Source organism: Scyliorhinus canicula, chromosome 18 (genome assembly GCF_902713615.1).
Source record: "Scyliorhinus canicula chromosome 18, sScyCan1.1, whole genome shotgun sequence".
Taxonomy (NCBI): Eukaryota; Metazoa; Chordata; class Chondrichthyes; order Carcharhiniformes; family Scyliorhinidae; genus Scyliorhinus; species Scyliorhinus canicula.
In genome coordinates this window covers 83,256,734-83,280,853 of record NC_052163.1, presented here as the reverse complement: position 1 = coordinate 83,280,853, position 24,120 = coordinate 83,256,734, and the positions used below count along the sequence as shown (strand labels likewise).

The 24,120-nt window shown below is 49.6% G+C and overlaps 1 protein-coding gene and 1 long non-coding RNA gene across 3 annotated transcripts in view; one reads left to right on the top strand and one right to left on the bottom strand.

Moving 5' to 3' along the window:
* LOC119953393 (procathepsin L-like) overlaps positions 1 to 7,588 on the top strand; it is a 32,225-nt gene extending 24,637 nt beyond the window's left edge. For both annotated transcript variants that reach the window (XM_038777621.1, XM_038777620.1), the window contains exons 7-8: positions 5,975 to 6,080; positions 7,210 to 7,588. In XM_038777621.1, coding sequence (XP_038633549.1) covers positions 5,975 to 6,080; positions 7,210 to 7,309 — 206 coding nt within the window. In that variant the 3' untranslated portion in view covers positions 7,310 to 7,588. The remainder of the gene's footprint in view (positions 1 to 5,974; positions 6,081 to 7,209) is intronic.
* Positions 7,589 to 17,160: 9,572 nt separating this feature from the next.
* The window catches only part of LOC119953627, a 78,238-nt gene continuing 71,278 nt past the window's right edge, over positions 17,161 to 24,120 (bottom strand). The window contains exon 2 of the long non-coding RNA XR_005458065.1: positions 17,161 to 17,436. This is a non-coding gene — a long non-coding RNA (uncharacterized LOC119953627). The remainder of the gene's footprint in view (positions 17,437 to 24,120) is intronic.

The following is a 24,120-nucleotide window of genomic DNA, read 5'->3' as shown; positions in this document are numbered from 1 at the left end:
CTCCACTTACTTCACCCTAACCCGACCCGTAAAATTCAGCCAAGGCAGTGGAAAGGACAGTGTGGGTGCCAGCTCACCTGGGATTTCAGACCAGTTCTGCTGCAGAGAGCATAGACTCAGATACTCAGAGAATCCCTACAATGCAAAAGGAGATCATTTGGCCATTCAAGTCTGCTCAACCCACCAAAAGAACACTCTATCTAGGCCCACACTGCTGCCCTCTCCCCGTAACCCCTCCAAACCTTTTGGACACTAAGGAAAAATTTAGCATGGCCAATCTACCTACCCTGCACATCTTAGGACTTGGATGGAAACCGGAGCACTCAAAGGAAACTCACGCAGACATAGGAGAACATGCAAACTCCACACAGACTGTCGTCCAAGGTCAGAATGAGCAGTGCTAACCACTGCGCCACCATGCCAGGAAATAAAGACGAAAAGGTTGAGGGGCGTGTGCATCAGAGTACTTAGTGCATTGTCAGACCTGTTCTGCTGTCAGTGTGAATGGACATGGGTGTGGTCCAACTCCATCCTGGGACAGGGCTCCGCACAAAACATGGTGCCCAACCTTTCCATCATGGAATTGCTAACCAACCCAATGCAGACCCCTGTGTGCCTGACCATGATACAGGCTCTGATCACTGGTGATTGCTGAATAGTCCGAGGCCAATACACATTGGAGGGTATTTTATGCAGGCGACAGGGGTCTTGATGTCTGTTCCAGAGCCAGTGAGAAACCCACGTTGTTCCCTTTGAGGAAGGTCTGCCGAATAATGGACCTGTTAGGCCATTGGTGGGCGCTTCACAGGATCAGGATACCAGGGTCAGGAAGCCCCTCACACCAAGAGCTGCCAGCCAGTCAGAGGCCGACAGCTGTTTTATGGGTATCAGTACCTTGGAGGAGGCAGCGGCTGTCATGGTAATGAAACCCACTGGAGGCCCAGAATTTCAGAGCAACCCATGACAATCACAGGAAAGGGTTCACAGGAAGCTTGAATACTGAAGGATAGTGGCTGAGTGTAGAATGAAAGCACCATGATCGCTGTCAGCTTAATGGACATTCACCAGCATGATGTGCTCAGCATATCGCACACCACTGATAACACTGAAAGCACAGACAGTTTGGAGGCCAACTTTGAGGCTGACAACTCTAATAATAATAATAACAGCTGATTGCTATGTCGGAGTGAGGACAGAGTGACTGCTGGGTAAGGAGTAAAGATTTAAATTGTTTGCAGTGGGCCCATAACAGCTAATTGCTGTTATTGTGCGGGGCGCAGTGGTTGCTGGTTAAGTGTTTTATTTTTACCTGTATTTAAGTTGGACGGTTCCTTAACTTGAGACGCTACATTTGTAGTGTCCCCCACCCTTCCACCTCCTCTAACCTAAGGGGTTGAATGAATATCAGGTAAGCTCTTTCTTTCTTTCCTTTTCTTGTTTTTATTCGCATGTTATCTAGAGGGGATGGCTGGGAAGGCAGTGCAATGTTCCTCCTGCAGAATGTTTGAGGTGAGGGACGCCGTCAGTGTCCCTGCTGATCCCACCGGTGGGAAGTGCACCCAACTCCAGCTCCTCAGAAACCGCGTTAGGGAACTGGAGCTGGAGCTGGATGAACTTCGGATCATTCGGGAGGCAAAGGTGGTCATAGATAGTAGCTTCAGGAATGTAGTTACTCCGAAGAATCAAGATAGATGGGTGACAGTGAGAGGGGCTGGGAGGAAGCAATCAGTGCAGGAATCCTCTGTGGTCGTTCCCCTCAGTAACAAGTATACCGCTTTGGATACTGTTGAGGGGGACGACCTACCAGGGGTAAGCCACAGTGAACGGATCTCCAGCATTGAGTCCATCCCTGTGGCTCAGAAGGGAAGGAGGGAGAGCAGGAGAGCAATAGTTATTGGGGACTCGATAGTTAGAGGGACAGATAGACAGTTCTGTGGCAATGAAAGAGACTCACGGATGGTATGTTGCCTCCCACGTGCCAGAGTCCATGACGTCTCAGACCGTGTTTTCAGAATCCTTAAGGGGGAGGGAGAACAGTCACAAGTTGTGGCACACATTGGTATCAATGACATAGATAAGAGAAGGGACGGGGATTCAAAACAGGAATTTAGGGAGCTAGGGTGAAAGCTGAGAGCCAGGACAAACCATGTTGTCATCTCTGGATTGTTGACAATGCCACGTACTAGCAAGTTGAGGAACAGGGAGAGAGTGCAGATAAACACGTGGTTGCAGGGAGGGTTTCAGTTACGTGGATAATTGGAGCACATTCTGGGGAAGGTGGGACCTGTACAGACAGGACGGTTTGCATCTGATCCAATATCCTGGGAGGGAAATGTGCTATGGCTCTTCGTGGGGGGTGGGTGGGGGGGAGGAGAGGGGTGTTTAAACTAATTTGTCAGGGGGATGGGAAATTGACCTGTAGTCCAGAAGCCAGGTGAGGTGCTGAGGAGGGTATCAAGGTCGCAGGCGTGTACCGGTAGACAGGAAGGTGGGTTGAAGTGTCTCTACGTCAATGCAAGGAGCATCTGGAATAAGGTAGGTGAACTTGGAGCGTGGATTGGTACATGGGATACGATGTTGTGGGCATTACGGAGACATGGTTAGAACAGAGACAGGAATGGTTGTTGGAAGTTACGGGGTATAGATGTTTCAGTAAGAGGAGGGAAGGTGGTAAAAGAGGTGGAGGAGTCGCATTGTTAATCAACAATAGTTTAACGGCTGCAGAAAGGCAGTTCGAGGGGGATCTGCCTTCTGAGGTATATGGGCTGAAGTTAGAAATAGGAAAGGAGCGGTCACGTTGTTAGGAGTTTTCTATAGGCCCCTAAATATTAATAGAGATGTGGATGAAGAAATTGCAAAACAGATTATGGTTAGTTGTGGAGGTCTCAGGGTAATTGTCATGGGTGACTTTAACTTTCCAAATATTGATTGGAACCTCTATAGGTCGAACTGTTCGGATGGGGCAGTTTTTGTACAGTGTGTGCAGGAGGGTTTCCTGACACAATATGTGGATAGGCCGACAAGAGGCGGGGCCACATTGGATTTGGTACTTGGTAATGAACCGGACCAAGTGTTAGATTTGTTTGTGGGAGAGCACTTTGGAGATAGTGACCACAATTCAGTGTCTTTCACTATTGCAATGGAGAGTGATAGGGCTATACAGCAGGGCAAGGTTTATAATTGGGGGAGAGGTAATTATGATGCAATTAGGCAAGGATTAGGGAGCATAAGATGGGAACAGAAACTGTCAGGGAAAGGCATAAATGAAAAGTGGAGCTTGTTCAAGGAACAAATACTGCATGTCCTTGATAGGTATGTCCTTGTCAGGCAGGGAGGAAATGGCCTTATGAGGGAACCATGGTTCACAAAAGAGGTTGAATGTCTTGTCAAGCGTATGAAAGGATGCGAAAACAAGGTTCAGTTGGGTCGCTTGAGGGTTACAAGGTAGCAAGGAATGAAGGTTATATAATCCGATGGCCAGGCGCATAGGGCGTCCATCACATTGTGGATGCATCTTTGTGTGGGTGTTTGCGAGATCCCAGACAGCTCCCAGCTCAAGTAGAATGATCGAGAGACATAAACGTTCAAGGCCACCATCACCTTGATGGCCACCCGGAGCGGGTGTCCTCCTCCAAACCCTGGTGGTGTCTGCTGCATCGCCATCTACCACAGGTGGTGCACAGTCTCACTGGTTAGTCAAACTCTTGGGTGGCACAAGCGGTCTGCAGCTCCTTGAAGGACAGGTGACAACAGCATTCACGTGTCCTGATGTGGCGCCTCCTTTGCAACTCCTACTCTGCCTGTTGGACAGTCGGCACTTTAGCCTCACCGGCTGCACCCTGCTCTCCTGGGACAGGCCCCTCTTATACAGGGTCTTCCGTGAATGGGTCCTGTGCCTCCAGCGTCTGTGCATCTACAGTGGCAGTTGCGGGCAAGTAGATGGTGAGCATTCCTGGCTGTACTCTGAAATTCATTCTCTGCAGGTGGTCGGCCGGGGGGTGGGGGGCGGGGGGGGGGGGGGCACGTTAGCAAGCTGAGTATTCCCTTATTCCTTTGCCCATTCAAAGCCACCATGTTACAGAGTCACCCTGAGTTATACTGCTGCACCACCCTCAGCATGCCCCTCCCAACCCCATCCCACAACCACTCCTCACCCAGCCCCCTCGATATGTTGTCATCCACACTGCACCCCAGTCTCTAGCAATGAGTGGCACCGGGGAGCTCCTATCCTCACCACTCATCCTGTCAACAAGGGTACCGGTGACTGCCACAACCCATGTTACCAATAGACACTCTGGCCCTTGTATTTTTCCTCCAGTGGGGACTACTGTGGCTTTCCTCACTGGGTGGGCTGTGTGTTATCCTCACAGCAGGCTTACAACTGATTGTGCAGTGGAGGAGGTCACCATGTGTCACCAATCACCTCCATGCTTTGAGATTAGTGTGCGGGCAGGTCCTACAGCTGGGGCTGCGCGAGGGAAGTCATGCACTATCAATTACGACGAGACGAAAGTAGAGAGTAATCAAGGCTTTATTAAGCAGAGATGTGTTGCCTCCTGCAGCTGCTACAAGAAATGGGAGCAGCTCGGTGTGCACATACATTTATACTCCGCCTACTGGGCAGGGATCTACCCCCGTACCTGTCTGATGAGAACACTGAGAAGTGCCAGCACCTGGTGTGCCACTGATTGAGCTTGGCCACGCCCACCCAGTTGACATTGCTAGGGGGCGAAATTCTCCGACCCCCAGCAGGGTCGGAGAATCGCCTGGGGGCACCTAAAATCCTGCCCCCGCCGTGGCAGAGATTCTCCGCCACCCGGGAAGTGGCGGCGGCGGAATCTCGCCACTCCGACCGGAGAGGCCCCTGCGGTGATTCTCCGGCTCGGATGGGCCGAAGTCCCGCCGCTGGGAGGCCTCTCCCGCCGCTGAGGTTTAAACCACCTCTGGAACGGAGGGCTCAGCGGCGCGAGCAGGCCCCCGGGGTCCTGGGGGGGCGGGGGGCGATCGAACCCCGGGGGGTGCCCCCACGGTGGCCAGGCCCGCGATCGGGGCCCCCGGCTCAGACTCCGGGCCAGTGCCCTGGGTGCACTATATTCCTCCGCGGCCGCCATGGCCTCTGTCATGGCGGAAGCGGAAGAGAACCCCACATCGCGCATGCGCCGGCAGTGACATCAGCGGACAGCTGGCGCTGACGTCACTGCCGGCGCATGCGCGGACCAGTGAAAGCCTTTCAGCCAGCCCCGCTGCGGGGGCGCCGGTTTTTTGCGCCGGTCTTCTGGTGGCAACCGCTCCGGCGCGGGGCTGGCCCCCAAAGGTGGGGGGAATTCCCCACCTTTGGGGAGGCGCGACCCCTGAGTGGTTGGCGCCACTCCCCTACTCAGGGACCCTCCGTCACGCCAGATAGGGGAGAATGCCGCCCAGGATCTGAGAGATTCAGAAAGTGACTCCACAGAAACGCTGTGTGATCAAGGCCCAGAGTCCACGGCTACATTGTGATGTGTGACAGCAAAACTGAATGGGAAATGGGGGAATGATAAACATTGACTCAAAAACATGAACAGACATTATAGCAATTGGAAATGTGTAACCCAGACATGATTTGTAACAACATTCCAGCCAATATAAATGCTGAATTTGGCTGAAAATGGGGTTAAAGTTGCTGAAGGTCGAAGATTAAATGACAAACAGATCTATTGGTGGAAGACCAAAGGAATGGTAATGGAAGAAGTAAAGAAACTAAAGCTGTGTCCAGAGGGGCAGGAATGGCAGATGTGAGGATATTGGGATTTATATTATGGAAAGTCAATAAAAGTGACAAAAATTTTTGACAAAAGGAGCTGAGTTTTGTAGAGTGGATTGGATTCCAGAAGATAATTAGACAAAAAAGATAATGAAAAGTAAACATCTTTAGGAAGGGAAAAGTAACTTTATATTTTATAATTATATCACATTTAAAGTAAATGTCTATCTGCAGGAATCTACGCGAATCCAAACTGCAATAACTACGAACCGAACCACGAAGCCTTGGTGGTTGGATATGGACGTGAGAGAAGAAGCAAGTATTGGCTGGTTAAAAACAGGTATGTACTTTATAAAAACAACAAAAAACTGGTCACAGCTGGGGCAGTGACAGGGGAACTGGATTTACTCAGTCTTCCTGGGAAAGGGAGGGAATCATCCGCCAAAATTCCCCCTGCTGATTACTATCCAAAGGCACCGGGGAAGCTGCAGAAAAGATTCACAAGGATGAAACTGGAACTGAGGAGAAATTTCTCAGAAAAAGCTGAACAGGCCGGAGCTCATTTCTTCAGAAAAGAGAAGGTTGAGAGGTGACCTGATCGAGGTCTTTAAGATTATGAAAGGATTCGATGTCAGAAAGGAGAAAATGTTTCCTCTTCTGGGGGCATTTGAAACTAGGGGTGATCAACATAAGATAGTCACTAATATATCCAATCAGAAATTTAGGAGAAACATCTTAACCCAGAGGATGGTGGAATTGGGGAAAGTGTTACCATGAGTAGTGGTGGAGCTGATTAACAAAGATACATTGAAGGGGAGGCTGGATAAGAACATGAGGATGAAAGGAGTATAAGGGAGGATTATGGGGAGCGGGAACCAGCACAGAGCAGTTAGACTGAATTTCTGGTTTCTGTGCTGCATTCAAAATGCTAAATAATGGGTGGGATTTTCCGACCGTTCCCACCGGCAGCATCTTCCAGGCCCGCCGTCGGCACCCCCTCGCCCTCGGATTCACCAACAGCAGGGGGACAATAAACGGGAAAACCCTTTGACAACGACAGGACTGGAAGATCCCACCACTGACCAATGGCAGGCTGCCTCCATAGCTGGAATACCCATCACTGAGGTTGGAGGGGGGAGGGGGTGGAATCCCACAAATCCCACAAATCCCACCCAATGTGTTTATGTGGAAGTTTGGGATTTATGGCGAAGTTGGATGACAATCTCAATGGAAAGAAAGCAGGACACTTTCAAGTTGCTGTTAAGACCGAGGGGTAGTGGGTGCTTATTGCTTATGACATTGGACAATGGTGGGGTTGGTTGGTGGGGGGTGGGGGTGGGTGGGAGGCATCAGGGGTGCACAACCAGCCATCAAAATCTATGAATTTCCAATATGGAACTCCTCAGTTCTCCAAATCTGTCAATTCAACGGAACAGTGATGTTGATATACCTTTTTTCTTATTTTCCAGTTGGGGCACAGGCTGGGGTGAAAAAGGTTACATCAAAATGGTGAAGGGGGTGAAGAGAGACTGCGGAATTACAAGATACGCATCCTATCCAATAGTGTAGGGAACCACATGTTAAACCAGAGCTTCATTGAACTCCCCTTGAAAGAATGACGGAAATATTTCTGCTGTTGCTTACTCATTCTATGCCATTGCTTTAACTTCCTGCTGCAAGTTTAAAATGTGGAATAGTAACAGCTTTTGCACATTTTTATAGCTTCACATAAAGACCAAACCCATTGTGTATTTAATGTATGTAACCACATCATCCAACTTGTGTAGAGACAATGGGCTGCATGTACTGGTGATGTTGAGCAATATAATAAACAATGTCTGCAATCACTTTGAGAATCTTTTTATTCTTGGCACCAGTAGATTTAATGAACAAGTGTCTAGAATCGTAAATGGGATTGCTCATGAGGTAGTAAATGCATTTGTGTTAATTTTCCAAACTTCCCTAGATCCTGCAAAATTTCCATCAGACAGGAAGGGCGAAATTCTCCGACCCCACGCAGGGTCGGAGAATTGGCGGGAAGCGGCGTTATTTCCGCTCCCGCAGGTTTTTGAATTCTCCCGCCGGTCATAAACCGGCGTTGTGCAAATCCCGCCGGCAGCCTGTGAAAACAGCTGGCGCCGGCGGGATTTCATTTTTTTTAAACTTACCTCAAATCTCCGGCCCGGATGGGCCGAAGTCCCGCCACTGGGAGGCCTTCTCCCGCCGCCGAGGTTTAAACCACCTCTGGAACGGCGGGCTCAGCGGCGCGAGCAGGCCCCCGGGGTCCTGGGGGGGCGGGGGGCGATCGGACCCGGGGGGGTGCCCCCACGGAGGCCTGGCCCGCGATCGGGGCCCCCCGCTCACTCCGCGGGGCAGTGCCGTGGGGGCACTCTTTCTCCTTCCGCGCCGCCACGGCCTCCGCCATGGCGGACGCGGAGGAGAACCCCGCATCGCGCATGCGCCGGCAGTGACGTCAGCGGCCAGCTGCCGCTGACGTCACTGCCGGCGCATGCGCCGACCGCCGAAAGCCTTTCGGCCAGCCCCGCTTCCGACTGCGCCGGGTGTTTGCGCCAGTCTTCTGGTGCAAACTTCTCCGGCGCGGGGCTGGCCCCCAAAGGTGGGGAGAATTCCCCACCTTTGGGGAGGCGCGACCCCTGAGTGGTTGGCGCCACTCCCCTACGCCGGCACCCTCCGTCACGCCGGGTAGGGGAGAATCCAGCCCGAAAGTAGCAAATATAATCCCTCTAATCAGGAAGGAAGGGAGCAGATAACAAGAAATTCTAGGCCAGTTAGCTTGAGTTCTCATGGGGAAGGTGTTAGAGTCAAATGTTAAAGATGATGTGGCTGCGTACTTTGAGAAACTTAAGGTAATTTGGAAGAATCAGCATGGTTTTGCGAAGAGGAAATCATATTTAACCAATTTACGAAGAGTTATTTGAAGGAGTAACCTGTGTTGTGGATAAAGGGGAACCTGTGGTTGTATTATACATCGGTTTCCAGGAGGCATTTAATCAGGTGCTGCATCAAAGGTTATTGCAGAAAATAAAAGCTCCTGGGTGTAGGAGTAACATATTAGCATGGATTGGCTGGTTGGAAGAAAGCAGAAAGTATGCTTAAATGGGTCCTTGTTTGATTGGCAGGTTGTGATGAGTGGCGTTCTGCAGTGGTCTGTGCGGGGGTCAACTTTATACAATTTATATTAATGACGTAGAAGATGGGAGCGAGGCATGGTAGCTAAATTTGCTACAAAGACAGATAGGAAAGTACCTGACGAAGAGAATTCCCCACTGGGCCGGAATGGCACTAGAGGGGAGAATGACAGGGAAGGAGTTTTCAGACAGATATAGACAGGTTGAGTGAGTAAGCAAGAAATGTGAAGTTGTTCACTTTGGCAGGAAGATTAAAAAAGCAGGATGTTAATTGGAGAATGACTGCAGAATCCAGAGGTGCAGAGGGATCTAGGTGTTCTAGTGCATGAGTTGCAAAATGTTAGTCAGTGGGTACAGCACATAATTAAGAAGGCTAATAGAATGTTATCCTTCATAATGAAAGAAATTGAGCATAAAATTACAGGTGTTGGAGTCACAGAATCAGACAGCACAGAAAAGGTCCTTCAGCCCATCGAGTCTGTGCCGGTCAAAAATAACCACCTAATCATTCTAATCCCATTTTCCAGCACTTGGCCCATCGCCTTGACTGCCATGGGATCACAAGTGTACATCTAAATAATTCTTCAATATTAAGAGGGTCTCTTCATCCACTATCCTTTCAGGCAGCAAATTCCGAAGTCCCACTATCCTCTGGGTAAAAAGGTTTGTTCTCACATCCCCTCGATACCTCCTGCCCTCACCTTAAATCTATGCCCCTTGACCCAACCACCAAGAGGAAAAGTTGCTTCCTGTCTCATCTATCTATGCCTTTTATAATTTTATACATATCAATCATGTCCCCTCTCAGTCTCTTCTGCTCCAAGGAAAACAATCCAAGTCTATCTAATCTTTCTTAATAATTAAATCTCTCCATCCCAGGCAACATCCTGGTAAATCCCCTCTGCACCCTTTCCAGTGCTATCACATCCCTCCTATAATGTGGATTCCACAACTACACACAATACTCTAGCTGTGGCCTAACCAGAGTTTCATACGTTCCAGCACAATCTCCCTGCTCATAAACTCAATGACTCCACTAATAAAGACAAGTATATCATATGCCTTCTTAACCACTGTATCCAAATATCTTAAGGGACTGGTGGACAGGCACACCAAGTTCCCTCTGATTCTTGATGCTTCCCAGGGCCCTGCTGTTTATCGTGTATTCCCTTGACTTGCTTGTCCCGCCTAAGTGCAACACCTCACACTTATCCGGGTGAATTCCATTGACACTGAGCAGCCCATCTGACTTGCCAGTCCGTATCCTCCTGTAATCAACAGGTATATTCTTCACTATTTACCACCCCACCAATTTTCTTTGGGTTGTGGGGGTGTGACCCATGCCAACACAGGAAGAATGTGCAAACCCTACACAGACAGTGATCTGCAAACTTACTGATAAACACTCCTACATTCATATCTAAATCATTTATATAAACTACAACAGCAAGGATCCCAACATTGATCCCTGCGGGACCCCAATGGACACAGGCTTCCAGTCAGAAAAACATCCCATAACCATTACCCTCTGCTTCCTGCCACTCAGCCAATTTTGGATCCAATTTACCAAATTTCCTTGGATCCCATGTCTTCTCTATCAGTCTCCCACGTGGAACCTGATCAAAAGCCTTGCAAAAGTCAAGCAGACTGTGTTAAATGCATTTCCCTCATTTACACTCCTGGTCACATCTTCAAAAAATTAAATCACGTTGGTCTGACATGGGTAGCACGGTGGCGCAGTGGTTAGCACTGCTGTCTCACAGTACTGAGGACCCGGGTTCGATCTTGGCCCCGGATCACTGTCTGTGTGGGGTTTGCACATTCATCCTGTGTTGGCGTGGGTCACACCCCCAATACGCAAAGATGTGCAGGGTAGGTGGATAGGCCGTGTTAAATTGCCCTTTGATTGGGAAAAAATGAATTGGTACTTTAAATTAATTTTGAAAAAGGTTGGTCAGACGTAACCTTCCCTAAACATGCTGACTGTTTTTGATTAATCCTTGCCTCTCCAAATGCAGATTAATTCTGCCTCTCAGAATTGCTTCCAATAGTTTCCCCACCACTGAGGTTAGACTGATTGGCTTGTAGTTTCCTGGTTTATCCCTTCCTTCTTTCTTGAATAAAGGTACCACATTGACTATCCTCCAGTTCTTCAGCACCTTCTCCTGTAGCCAGAGAGGAATTGAAAATTATTTTTGATTAATCCTTGCCTCTCCAAATGCAGATTAATTCTGCCTCTCAGAATTGCTTCCAATAGTTTCCCCACCACTGAGGTTAGACTGATTGGCTTGTAGTTTCCTGGTTTATCCCTTCCTTCTTTCTTGAATAAAGGTACCACATTGACTATCCTCCAGTTCTTCAGCACCTTCTCCTGTAGCCAGAGAGGAATTGAAAATTATTGCCAGTGAAGCTGCTATTTCCTCCCTTGTATTACTCAACGTTGACATTTCATCTGGCCTTGGAGATTTGTCTACTGTTAAGCCTGCCAGGCGACTCAGAACCTCTTCTCTGTCTATGTTAACCTCTTTAATTTTATTACAGTCCTTCTCCCTGATATCTATACCCACACTGTCCCTCTGATGAGTGAACACTGACACAAAGTATTAATTTCGAACACTACCTATATCCTCCAGCTCCACACACAAATGACCACTGTGGTCCTTAACGGGCCTGCTCTTTCCCCAGCTATTCCTTTACCGTGAATGGAATCATGCACTCTGTGTTCAGAGTGCTGGCCAAGGTGAGAAATCTGTCATGCAGCTCTCCAGCTGCACAGCCGGGGTTTCTCTCCAGATACTATGGTGCTCTGCACAACAAATCCGGTGGCATGAATTACGCTGTCACACTGGAGGGGTGGGGCCTGAGAGAGTCAGAAACTCTGGCTCCACAGAGGTTGGAATGACATTTCTAAAGGGTGCTCCAATCTGCACTAAAAAAGACCTCACTCCCACTCCCCCAACAGTTAAGGGGAACCCTGCCCACCACAACAGGTATTGGGACAAATCACCCACCCCCATACATAAGGTGAATTCCCCCAATAATGCTCCCCAGAGGGTCCTCCCCGATACTGTCCGGGCATGTCCCTTTCCCCCTTGGAGGCTATACTTACCCATGCCTCCCCAATAGGTTCCCCTCAAATCAGTCACGTTTTAAAAATCAGTTGTAAGTCTGCCAAATTATAAAGGTGGGGGGATCATATGGTGGAGAAGTCGCTAATTATATTACAATTTATGTGAAATGAGATTCCTGGGGCTGGATTCTCTGATTGTGAGGCTATGCCCTCATGCCGGTGTGGGAACAGTGACATTTAACGCCTGAAAATTCGGCGCAAAACAACCATTGATCCTCTGTTTGGCTGGAGGATAGTATCTGAGCAGCGAAAAGCACCCGGCTCTAGCTGCCGATACGGCCCGGAAAATTGCTGGGTCCATGGCGGCGAATGCGCACGGCGGCGACCTGCAGTGGCCTAGCCGTGCAACATGGCACCCGTCGTGCGCGGACCCAGCCTGCAAAATAGTGCCCACCCATTTGGCTGGCTCGCGAGCCATGACCACCCCCAACAGTGCCACCAGCCCGTGACAAAGTCCCCCCTGCCTGCAAATCGACCCTCTCTCGACTGTAGCGGGGCTGGACTGAGTCCGCAGCTGCTCCGCAGAGTTGCCGACTGGTGAGACCATGAGAGACCTACGCTGTCGGGAACTCAGCCGGTCGGGGGCACAGCATCGGGGGGTGGGCCTCAGGCAACGCCCTGAGGCCAGTGATACGGCACGTGGCGTACTCACAAAGTACGCCAATTTGGAGGGGGCGGAGAATCGTGAAAGCGGCGCCGTCCCTGATTTGGTCGGAAACGGGGGTGATTTTGGCGTCGCTGAGAATCCCACCCTGTTCTTTTTGGTGAGAAACTTGTCGAAAATCTCACTTTCCAATTCTTGCGAGATTTTGCCCCTATGTTGGTATTTGCACTCACGGCGAATTCAGCCGTAACATCACCCACACAATATTCAAAATATTTGCTGTGACTTTCTGCCTCCATTTTGGGTGGACAGGAAAGCTGGTGGGGGCAGAGAAGCCAACAGGAGTCCTCAAATGGCATTCACACCAGTGGGATTTCTATTTCAGATTGACCCTGCCTCCCACTAATGACATAATGGGAGTCCTGCCATGAAAGATCGGGAACACCATTACCACACATTTAAATATGATTGACGCACTCTCTCGCTGTATCGCCCCCCCACATTAAGAATATCCCCCCACCCCGCCGACATGACGTCATGGTGGCAGGGTTTACAACAAGTCTGGACAAACGGGGACTTGGCAAGAGTTTTTGAATGGGAATATAAGAACAAGCATTAGCCTTTCAGTCCCTGTTCCACCATTTATTAAGCACGTGGCAGATCTGAACGTAATTCCGTGTACCGCCTTTTCCCCATATCATGAATACCTGAAGATATTAAAGATCTATTAATTCCGATTTAAAATTAACAATTGATCTCGCATCTCATGTCAATTGGCATTTGTGGAAAAGTGTTCCAAACTTCTCCCATTCTCTGTATTGTTACTGGACCCTGGGCTAGTGCACAGTCAGTTCCAGCCCCACAGGCCCCAGAGTCCCAACACAAGCGAATTAACCAATAATTTGTTTAACGTTTCTGAGATTTATGGCCCTTGGCTGCTCCAATGACTTACAGGCACCAGGGGCGAAATTCTCTGACCCCCCAGCAGGGTAGAAGAATCGCCTGGGGCTGCCGAAAATCCCACCCCCGCCGTGGCAGAGATCCTCCGCCACCCGGGAAGTGGCGGCGGCGGGAATCACGCCACTCTGATCGGCGAGGCCCATGCGGCGATTCTCCGGCCCGCGATGGGCCGAAGTCCCGCCGCTGGGAGGCCTCTCCCGCCGCTGAGGTTTGAACCACTTCTGGTGGCGGTGGGATCGGCGGCACGACTGGGCCCCCGGGGTCCTGGGGGGGGCGCGGGGCGATCGGACCCCGGGGGTGCCCCCACGGTGGCCAGGCCACGATTGGGGCCTCCCGCTCAGACTCCGGGCCAGTGCCCTGGGTGCACTCTTTCTCCTCCGTGGCCGCCACAGCCTCCGCTATGGCGGAAGCGGAAGAGAAACCCACATCGCGCATGCGCCGGTGGTGACGTCAGCGGCAGCTGGCCGCTGACATCACTGCCGGCGCATGCGCCGACCGGCGAAAGCCTTTCGGCCAGCCCCGCTGCCGCTGGCGCCGGTTTTTTGCGCCAGTCTTCTGGTGCCAACCGCTCCGGCGCGGGGCTAGCCCCCAAAGGTGCGGAGAATTCCCCACCTTTGGGGAGGCCCGACCCTGGAGTGGTTGCCGCCACTCTCCTACGCCCGTCACGCCCCTGATTTGTAAGTGAAACACAACAATTGTTTATTTATAACAAATAGAGATAAGGGGCTGGATTCTCCATTCTGGAGACAAAGCCCTTACACAGGCTTGAAAATGGTGGCATTTTTACGCCAGAAAAACTGGCGCTAAACGGCCACTGATTCCCTCTTCCAGGGGACTAGCTCCCGCTCTAGCTGCCGATACGGCCTGGAGAGTTTCCGGGTCCGTGGCCGTACTACGTGGCGGATGCTGCTTGAGGACCCAGCCTGCGAAATAGTTCCCTCCCTTAGGCTGGCTCGCATGCCCTGTACTGCCCACCCACAGTGCCCCCAGCCCCGAATATGACCCCCCTGGCCGCGGATCAGCCCTCCCCTGACTGAGGTGGCGCTCGACTGAGTCCGCATCCGCCATGCTGAGCTCCCGAAGGGTGAGACCACACGCGACCCACGCCGTCGGGAACTCGGCCGGTCAGGCACGAAGCATCGCTGGCGGACTCAGCTAATGTTTGGTGGCCATTTCAGAGGGCGGAGCATCGCAAAAGTGGTGCCGCCCCAGATTTTGCCGTCATCGGGGATTCTCTGCCCCATATCCGAAAGCGATTTTGGCATCGGGGTTCGGAGAATCGAGCCCCAAGATGTGCATTAATACTAGAATAACGACCAGCTAATCTACTGCTCAACTACACCTCAATCGGTCCACAGCAGATGCTATCTCTCTGGCCCTCCAATCAATCCTCGAACACCTTGACAACAACGACACCTAAGTCAGACTGCTGTTCATAGACCACAGCTCCGCCTTCAACACCATTATCCCGACATGATTAATAACCAAACTCTGCAATCTTGGACTTGATCCCTCTTGTGCAGCTGGATCGTTCACTTCATCATCAACAGACCTCAAACTCGCAGGATAGGTAACAGCATCTCCTCCACAATAGTCCTTAACACTGGGGCCCTGCAAGGATGTGCGCTCAGTCCTCTACTGTACGCCCTATACACAAACGACTGTGTGGCAAGATTTAACTCCAATTCGATCTATAAGTTTGCGGATGATATGACTGGTGGGTTATATCTCAAGCAACGACAAATAGAAGGGAGATAGATCATTTGTTTGCATGGTGTAGAGAAAACAGCCTCTCTCTAAATGTCGGCAAGACCAAGGAACTGATCATCTACTTCGGGAAGCGTAGCCCCCCCCCCCCCACCCGCCCCCCCCCCCCCCCCCCCCCCCCCCACCCCCCCACCCCCCCGGCCCGTCTACATCAATGGCTCCAAACTGGAGATGGTCAATATCTTTAAGTTCCTGGGGGTACCCATCACCAACAGTCTAACCCTAACCCTAACTCACGTTGATTCAATAGTCAAGAAAGCCCAACAAAGTTTCTACTTCCTACGAAAGCTAATGAAATTCAGCATCTCTGCATCGACTCTCTACAGATGTGCCACAGAGAGCATCCTATCCGGTTGCATCACAGCTTGGTATGGGAACTGCTCGGCCCAAGAGTGAGGTGAACTCAGCCCATCGCACCACACAAGCTTCCCACCCTCCCATTGATCTGTCTACATCTCATGCTGCCTCAGGAAGGCAGACAGCATTGTCAGAGACCCCTCCCACCCAGGCTTTGCACTCTTCCAGACCCTTCCATTAGGCAGAAGATACAGAAATCTGAAGACCCACACATCCAGTCACAGGAACAGCTTCTTCCCCACAGTTACTAGACTCTTCAATGGCTCTCTCTCGGACTTATCTGTTCCCTGTCAGAACACTATTCATGATGCTCAATGCGGCTCTTGCTCATGTATTTGCTTTGTTTGGCCCTTGTTCCGCATTGTAACCAATTACTATTTGTCAATGTACTATTTCTTAATTTACTCTGTGAATTATTCTTTTTGTCTACTATGTACGTACTGTGTACGTTCCCTTGGCTGCAGAAAAATACTTTTCACTGTACTTTGGTACATATGACAATAAATCAATCAATCAATCAATAGTCCCCCTTTTACCGTCCCACTCTCTACTCAAGTACACACAAGACATTTACACGCAGAGGGAAGGGGAGGGGAAAAATAAAAAGGATCAATATGAAATAGAATATGAGCACCCTTGCTTCAGATATTGAAATTGTTGCAGCAGAAGACTGTCCTTCCAGCGCGCAGAGCGATTGAGAGCCACTAGTTCGATGGGTAACGAGGCTCTTCTGGCCAAAACCTTCAGTCTGAAGTCCCAAGCTGCAGGATTCCCTGTGGGGAGTCACTTTAATTTGTATTTATCTGGGCCTTCACTCAAAAGAACCGCCTCAGGCCTGTGTAATTCCTATTTGCTTCCAACTCCACCAAGATGTCAACACCAATCAGCATAGACTATCCGCTGAGAGCCCTGCAAAATAACAGCACATTGGCCGACAGTTAAGTCCATCAAGACGAGTCATCACCAATACCAGAGCAATAGCACAGCCTGCTGGAGGTTCGTTTTGTTTTTAAATTACAGGTGAAGCCCATCTTAAAGGCAAAGGTAATTGTCTGGTTACAAAAATTATAAAAGCAAGAAGAAAGAAAATAAACGGAATTATAAAGGGTCTAACAGGGATTAATAGGAGGATCCTTGCAGAATGTAGAAGTGTTTCCTAATTTCACTCCAAAAGGACCTGGCCCTAATTTTTAGACTATCTACGGAATTTTCTGTTTTTTTTCTCAAAGTGTTGGCTCAGGTGAGGAAATCAATGACAGGACTACCCAGAATGCTTAAGGAAGTGGCTCTAGAAATAATGGATGTATTGGTGGTCATCTTCCAGGATTCTATGACTCAGGAACAGTTCTTACAGATTGAAGGGTGGCTAATTTAACCCCACTATTTAAAAAGGAAGGGCAATAGAAAACAGGGAATTATAGGCCCGTTCTCCTGACGTCAGTATTAGAGCAAATTCTTGAATCTATTATCAAAGATTTTATTGCATGGAACTTAGAAAACAGTGTTAGGATCAGATAGAATCAGCATGGAATTATGAAAAAGAATTGTGCTTGACAAATCTACTGGAATTCTTTGAGGATAAACTAGTAGAGTTCAACATGAATCCAAGGTCCCAGTTGAGGGGGTACTCATGTGTGCGGAACTTGGCTATAAGTTTCTGTTCGGCGATTCAGCTTTGTCACGCGTCCTCAAGGCCATCTTGGAGAACGCTTACCCGGAGATCAGAGATCTGTGAGAGGACAAACAGCAGAGAAATTAACATCAGAGGGTAAACTGTGACAGATGTAGATGTGGGGGGAGGGGAAGGGGAAAGCAAAGGGGAAAAGGGTAAGAAAAGGTGGATAAGATGGGGGGGTTAAATATATATAAAGAAAGACAAGAGAGAAAGAAATGGTAAAAGGCAATTAAAATGAAATGGGATGAAAACAAATGGGTCATGTAGCCTCCAGAATTACAGGTACGCCCAGGATATACAATGGGCGCGATTCTCCGACCCCCATGCCGGGTGGGAGAATCGCGGGAGTGCCAGGCGATTCCTGCCACGCTGCCCTGGCACCCGCACGCGATTCTCCCACCCCCCCAAAAACGGCGTACCGAGTTTTACGACAGGCCGCTCGGAGAATCGCCGCTCGCCATTTCTAACGGTCGAGCGGCGCTTTTCCGGCCTGCCCAATACGCCCGTTTCACGCCGGCGCCAACCACACCTGGTCGCTGTCGGCGTGAACGCTGTGTGTGGGGGGGGGGGGGGGAGGATCGAGCACCAGGGGGTGCTCAGGAGGGGTATAACCCGCGATCGGTGCCCACCGATCAGCGGGCCGGCGTCTCTAAAGGACGCACTCTTTTTCCTCCACCGCCCCGCAAGATCAATCCTCTATGTCTTGCGGGGTGCCTGCGGGAAGGACGGCAACCGTGCATGCGCGGTTTGGCGCCGGCCAACCTGCGCATGCGCGGGTGACATCATTTAAGCGCCGCCGGACACGTCATTCAGGCGGCGCTGCTTTGACGTGTGCGCCAAGGCCCGGCGTGCGAAATTGACGCGGTGCCGCTCCTAGCCCCCTGGGGGTGGGAGAATAGGAAGCGAGGTGCGCCCCCCGACGCCGGAGTGAAACACTCCGGTTTCACTCCGGCTCGGCGCTTTGTCTCCCGTTGGGAGAATTGCGCCCAACATTCTTCCACCTGCTGCTCTCGCCACATCCTGAAGGCCACACTCAGTGCCAGTTGCCGCCACATGAAGACACTCAACATCTCTCTCCAGCAGTACCGTCTTACTCTCTCTCAAAGCTGTCCCCAGTTTCATTTCATCCCTTGCATCATTCGATGCCATAACAAGAAACTTTTCCTGTTCTTGCAGATGTTAAGTAACGCAAGCTTCAGCAACTTATCAATACCACTGCCCATCCTTGGCCCTCTCCAATCCCAATCCCTCATACCACAATTCTCCCAGCCCCAGCCCTTGGCACGTGTTCACCATAACTCCGACCTTCCCCTCTCTGAGGCTGAGCGTGCTGTTCTCAGCAAAGGAGTCAGTTTTGTATCCTTATGTCCCCACTTCATTGAATTCCGGGCTCGACATGATGTTGAGCTCTTCTTTCATCGCCTTTGTCTCCGTGCCCACTTCCATGGGCAAGAGTCCGCCCCCCCCCCCCCCCCCCCCCCCCGTTCCACAGATCCTTTCATGTGCCTCCAATATTCTGCCTCCAAGTGGACACCCCCGCCGGGACATTACCTGCCCTCGATCTTTTCATTGAGAACTGTCAACGGGACATTTGCCGTCTTAATTTTTCTACCCCCCTCACCCATTCCAACCCCTCTCCTTCTGAACTTTCTGCTCTTCACTCCCTCAGGTCTAACCCCGACATTGTCATCAAAAAATTAAGTTGATCTTTTCTCTACACCTTGCTATAACTGTAACATTATATTCTGCAGTCTCTCCTTCCTTCCCTGTGTACGGTATGCATTGTTTGTACAGCATGCAAGAAACAATACTTTTCACTGTATACCAATACATGTGACAATAATAAATCAAATCAAAATCAAACCTGCCGACAAAGTGGGTGCTGTTGTCATCTGGCATACTGACCTCCACCTCGCAGAGGCTGAGCACCAACTCTCAGATACTTCTTCCTACCTCCCCCTGGACCATGACCAGACCACAGAACATCAAGCCATTATCTCCAACACCGTTGTTTCCTGCAGCCCTTCTTAAACAAAGGCACAGCATTTGCGACTCTCCAATCCTCAGGCACCTCACCTGTGGCTGTCAATGATTCAAATATCTCTGCTAGGGGACCTGCAATTTCCTCCCTCGCCTCCCACAACGTCTTGGGATACATTTAATCAGATTCTGGGGATTTATCTACCTTGATGAGCTTTAAGACTTCCAGCACCTCCTTCTCTGTAATATGTCACTCCTCAAGACATCACTATTTATTTCCCCAAGTTCCTAACATCCATGCCTTTCTCAATAGTAAATACAGATGAGAAAATTTATTTAGGATCTCGCCTATCCCTTGTGGATCCGCATATAGATGTTTTTGTAGATCCTTCAGAGGCCCAACTCTCTCCCTATTTACTCTTTTGCCATTTATGTATTTGTAGAAACTCTTTGTCTTATCTGCCCAATCAATTCATGTCCCTTTTTTGCCCTCCTGATTTCTCTCTTAAATCTACTCCGACAACCTCTATACTCTTCAAGATATCCACTTCATCCCAGCGATCTGTGCATGTCATATGCCTCCTTTTTAAAAAATAAATTTAGAGTACCCAATTATTTTTTCCAATTAAGGGACAATTAGAGTGGCTAATTAGAGTCTACCTATCCTGCACATCTTTGGGTTGTGGGGGTGAAACCCACGCAGATACGGGGGGAATGTACAAACTCCACACACGGACAGTGACCCAGGGCCGGGAGTCGAACCTGGGTCCTCAGCACCATAAGCAGCAAATGCCTCCTTTTTTTGACCATGGCCTCAATATCCCGGGTCATCCAGAGTTCCCTACTTCTACCAGCTTGCCCTTCACTCTAAAAAGAATGTGCTTCCCCTGAACCCTTGTTAACACACTTTTGAAAGCCTCCCACTTACCAGCCGACCATTTGCCTGACAACAGACTCCCCCAATTAACTTTTGAAAGTTCCTGTCTAATACTATCAAAATTGGCCCTGCCCCAATTTAGAACTTTAAATTTTGGGCCAGAACTGGGCCAGAACTATCATTCTCCATAGCTACCTTAAATTAATGGAATTATGGTCAATGCTCCCAAAGTTATCCCTCACTAACACTTCTGTCACCTGCCCTTTTGACTGGATGAGTGTTGTTGGAGCTGCACTCATCCAGGCAAGTGGAGAGTATTTCATCGCACTCCTAACTTGTGCCTTGTAGATGCTGGACGGGCTTTGGGGAGTCAGGAGGTGAGTAACTTGCCGCAGGAGGTCAAGTTTTGCCCCCTCTCTAGTTGGGCCATCCACATACTGAATGAGAAATTTCTCCTGAATACACTCAACAAATTTCTCTCCATCCAAGCCCCAAATGCTGTGGCTGTCCCAGTCAATGTTGGGAAAGTTAAAGTCCCAAACTATTACCACCCTATTTTTCTTGCAGCTATCTGTAATCTCCCTACATATTTGCTCCTCAATTTCCCACTGACTATTTGGGGGCCTGTAATGCAAACTTATCAAAGTGGTCTGGGAGGAAGCAGTCAGTGCAGGGATCCCCTGTGTTGTTCCCCTTAGTAACAAGTATACCGCTTTGGATACTGTTGGGGGGGGGGGGGGGGGGGGGGGGGGGGGGGGGGGGGGACTTACCAGGGGTAAGCCATGGGGTAGAGGTCTCTGGCACAGAGTCTGTTCTTGTTGCTCAGAAGGGAAGGGGGGGGGGGGAGAGGAGTAGAGCATTAGTCATTGGAGACTCCATAGTTAGGGGGATAGATAGGAGATTCTATGGGAACGAGAGCGACTTGCGGTTGGTGTGTTGCCTCCCAGGTGCCAGGGTCCGTGTTTTCGGGATCCTTAAGGGGGAGGGGAAGCAGCCCCAAGTCGTGGTCGACGTAGGTATCAACGACATAGGTAGGAAAAGGGATAGGGATGCAAGGCAGGAATTCAGGGAGCTAGGGTGGAAACTTAAATCTAGGACAGAGTTATTATCTCTGGGTTGTTACCCGTGCCACATGCTAGCGAGATGAGGGCTAGGGAGAAAGAGCAGTTGAACACGTGGCTACAGGGATGGTGCAGGAGGGAGGGTTTCAGATTCCTGGATAATTGGGGCTCATTCTGGGGTACGTGGGCTACAAACGGGATGGTCTACACCTGGACCAGAGGGGTACCAATATCCTGGGGGGGGGGGATTTGCTAATGCTCTTCGGGAGGGTTTAGGATTGGGAACCGGAATTGTAGCTCCAGTATACAGGAGGTTGAGAGTAGTGAGGTCATGAGTAAGGTTTCAAAGTTGCAGGAGTGTACCGGCAGGCAGGAAGGTGGTTTAAAGTGTGTCTTCTTCAATGCCAGGAGCATCCGGAATAAGGTGGGTGAACTTGCGGCATGGGTTGGTACCTGGGACTTCGATGTTGTGACCATTTCAGAGACATGGATAGAGCAGGGACAGGAATGGTTATTGCAGGTTTAGATATTTCAGTAAGCTCAGGGAAGGCGGTAAAAGAGGGGGAGGGGTGGCATTGTTAGTCTAGGACAGTATTACGGCGGCAGAAAGGAAGTTTGATGAGGACTCATCTACTGAGGTAGTATGGGCTGAGGTTAGAAATAGGAAAGGAGAGGTCACCCTGTTAGGGGTTTTCTATAGGCCTCCGAAAAGTTCCAGAGATGTAGAGGAAAGGATTGCAAAGATGATACTGGATAGGAGCGAAAGTAACAGGGTAGTTGTTAGGGGGGACTTTAACTTTCCAAATATTGACTGAAAACGCTATAGTTCGAGTACTTTAGATGGGTCCGTTTTTCTCCAATGTGTGCAGGAGGGTTTCCTGACACAGTATGTAGATAGACCAACGAGAGGCGAGGCCATATTGCATTTGGTACTGGGTAATGAACCAGGACAGGTGTTAGATTTGGAGGTAGGTGAGCACTTTGGTGATTGGGACCACAATTCGATTACGTTTACTTTAGTAATAGAAAGGGATAGGTATATACTGCAGGGCAAGAGTTATATCTGGGGGAAAGGCAATTATGATGCGATGAGGCAAGACTTAGGATGCATGTGATGGAGAGGAAAACTGCAGGGGATGAGCACAATGGAAATGTGGAGCTTGTTCAAGGAACAGCTACTGCGTGTCCTTGATAAGTATGTACCTGTCAGGCAGGGAGGAAGTGGTCGAGCGAGGGAACCGTGGTTTACTAAAGCAATTGAAGCACTTGTCAAGAGGAAGAAGGAGGCTTATGTAAAGATGAGACGTGAGTTAGGGCGCTCGAGAGTTACAAGTTAGCTAGGAAGGACCGAAAGAGAGAGCTAAGAAGAGCCAGGAGGGGACATGAGAAGTCTTTGGCAGGTAGATCAAGGATAACCCGAAAGTTTTCTATAGATATGTCAGGAATAAAAGAATGACTAGGGTAAGAGTAGGGCCAGTCAAGGACAGTAGTGGAAAGTTGTGCATGGAGTCCGAGGAGATAGGAGAGGTGCTAAATGAATATTTTTCGTCACTATTCACACAGGAAAAAGACAATGTTGTCAAGGAGAATACTGAGATTCAGGCTACTAGACTAGAAGGGCTTGAGGTTCATAAGGAGGGGGTGTTAGCAATTCTGGAAAGTGTGAAAATAGATAAGTCCCCTGGGTTGGATGGGATTTATCCTAGGATTCTCTGGGAAGCTAGGGAGGAGATTGCTGAGCCTTTGGCTTTGATCTTTAATTCATCTTTGTCTACAGGAATAGTACCAGAAGACTGGAGGATGGCAAATGTTGTCCCCTTGTTCAAGAAGGGGAGTAGAGGCAACCCCGGTAACTATAGACCAGTGAGCCTTACTTCAGTTGTGGGCAAAGTATTGGAAAGGTTTATAAGAGATAGGATGTATAATCATCTGGAAAGGAATAATTTGATCAGAGACAATCAACATGGTTTTGTGAAGGGTAGGTTGTGCCTCACAAACCTTATTGAGTTCTTTGAGAAGGTGACCAAACAGGTGGATGAAGGTAAAGCAGTTGATGTGGTGTATATCGATCTCAGTAAACGTTTGATAAGGTTCCCCACGGTAGGCTATTGCAGAAAATACGGAGGCATGGGATTCAGGGTGATTTAGCAGTTTGGATCAGAAATTGGCCAGCTGGAAGAAGACAAAGGGTGGTGGTTGATGGGAAATGTTCAGACTGGAGTCCAGTTACTAGTGGTGTACCACAAGGATCTGTTTTGGGGCCACTGTTGTTTGTCATTTTTATAAATGACCTGGAGGAGGGTGTAGAAGGATGGCTGAGTAAATGTACAGATGACACTAAAGTCGGTGGAGTTGTGGACAGTGCGGAAGGATGTTACAAGTTACAGAGGGACATAGATAAGCTGCAGAGCTGGGCTGAGAGGTGGCAAATGGAGTTTAATTCAGAAAAGTGTGAGGTGATTCATTTTGGAAGGAATAACAGGAAGACAGAGTACTGGGCTAATGGTAAGATTCTTGGTAGCGTGGATGAGCAGAGAGATCACGGTGTCCATGTACATAGATCCCTGAAAGTTGCCACCCAGGTTGAGAGAGTTGTTAAGATGGCGTACGGTGTGTTAGCTTTTATTGGTAGAGGGATTGAGTTTCGGAGCCATGAGGTCATATTGCAGCTGTACAAAACTCTGGTGTGGCCGCATTTGGAGTATTGCGTGCAATTCTGGTCGCCGCATTATAGGAAGGATGTGGAAGCATTGGAAAGGGTGCAGAGGAGATTTACCAGAATGTTGCCTGGTATGGAGGGAAGATCTTATGAGGGAAGGC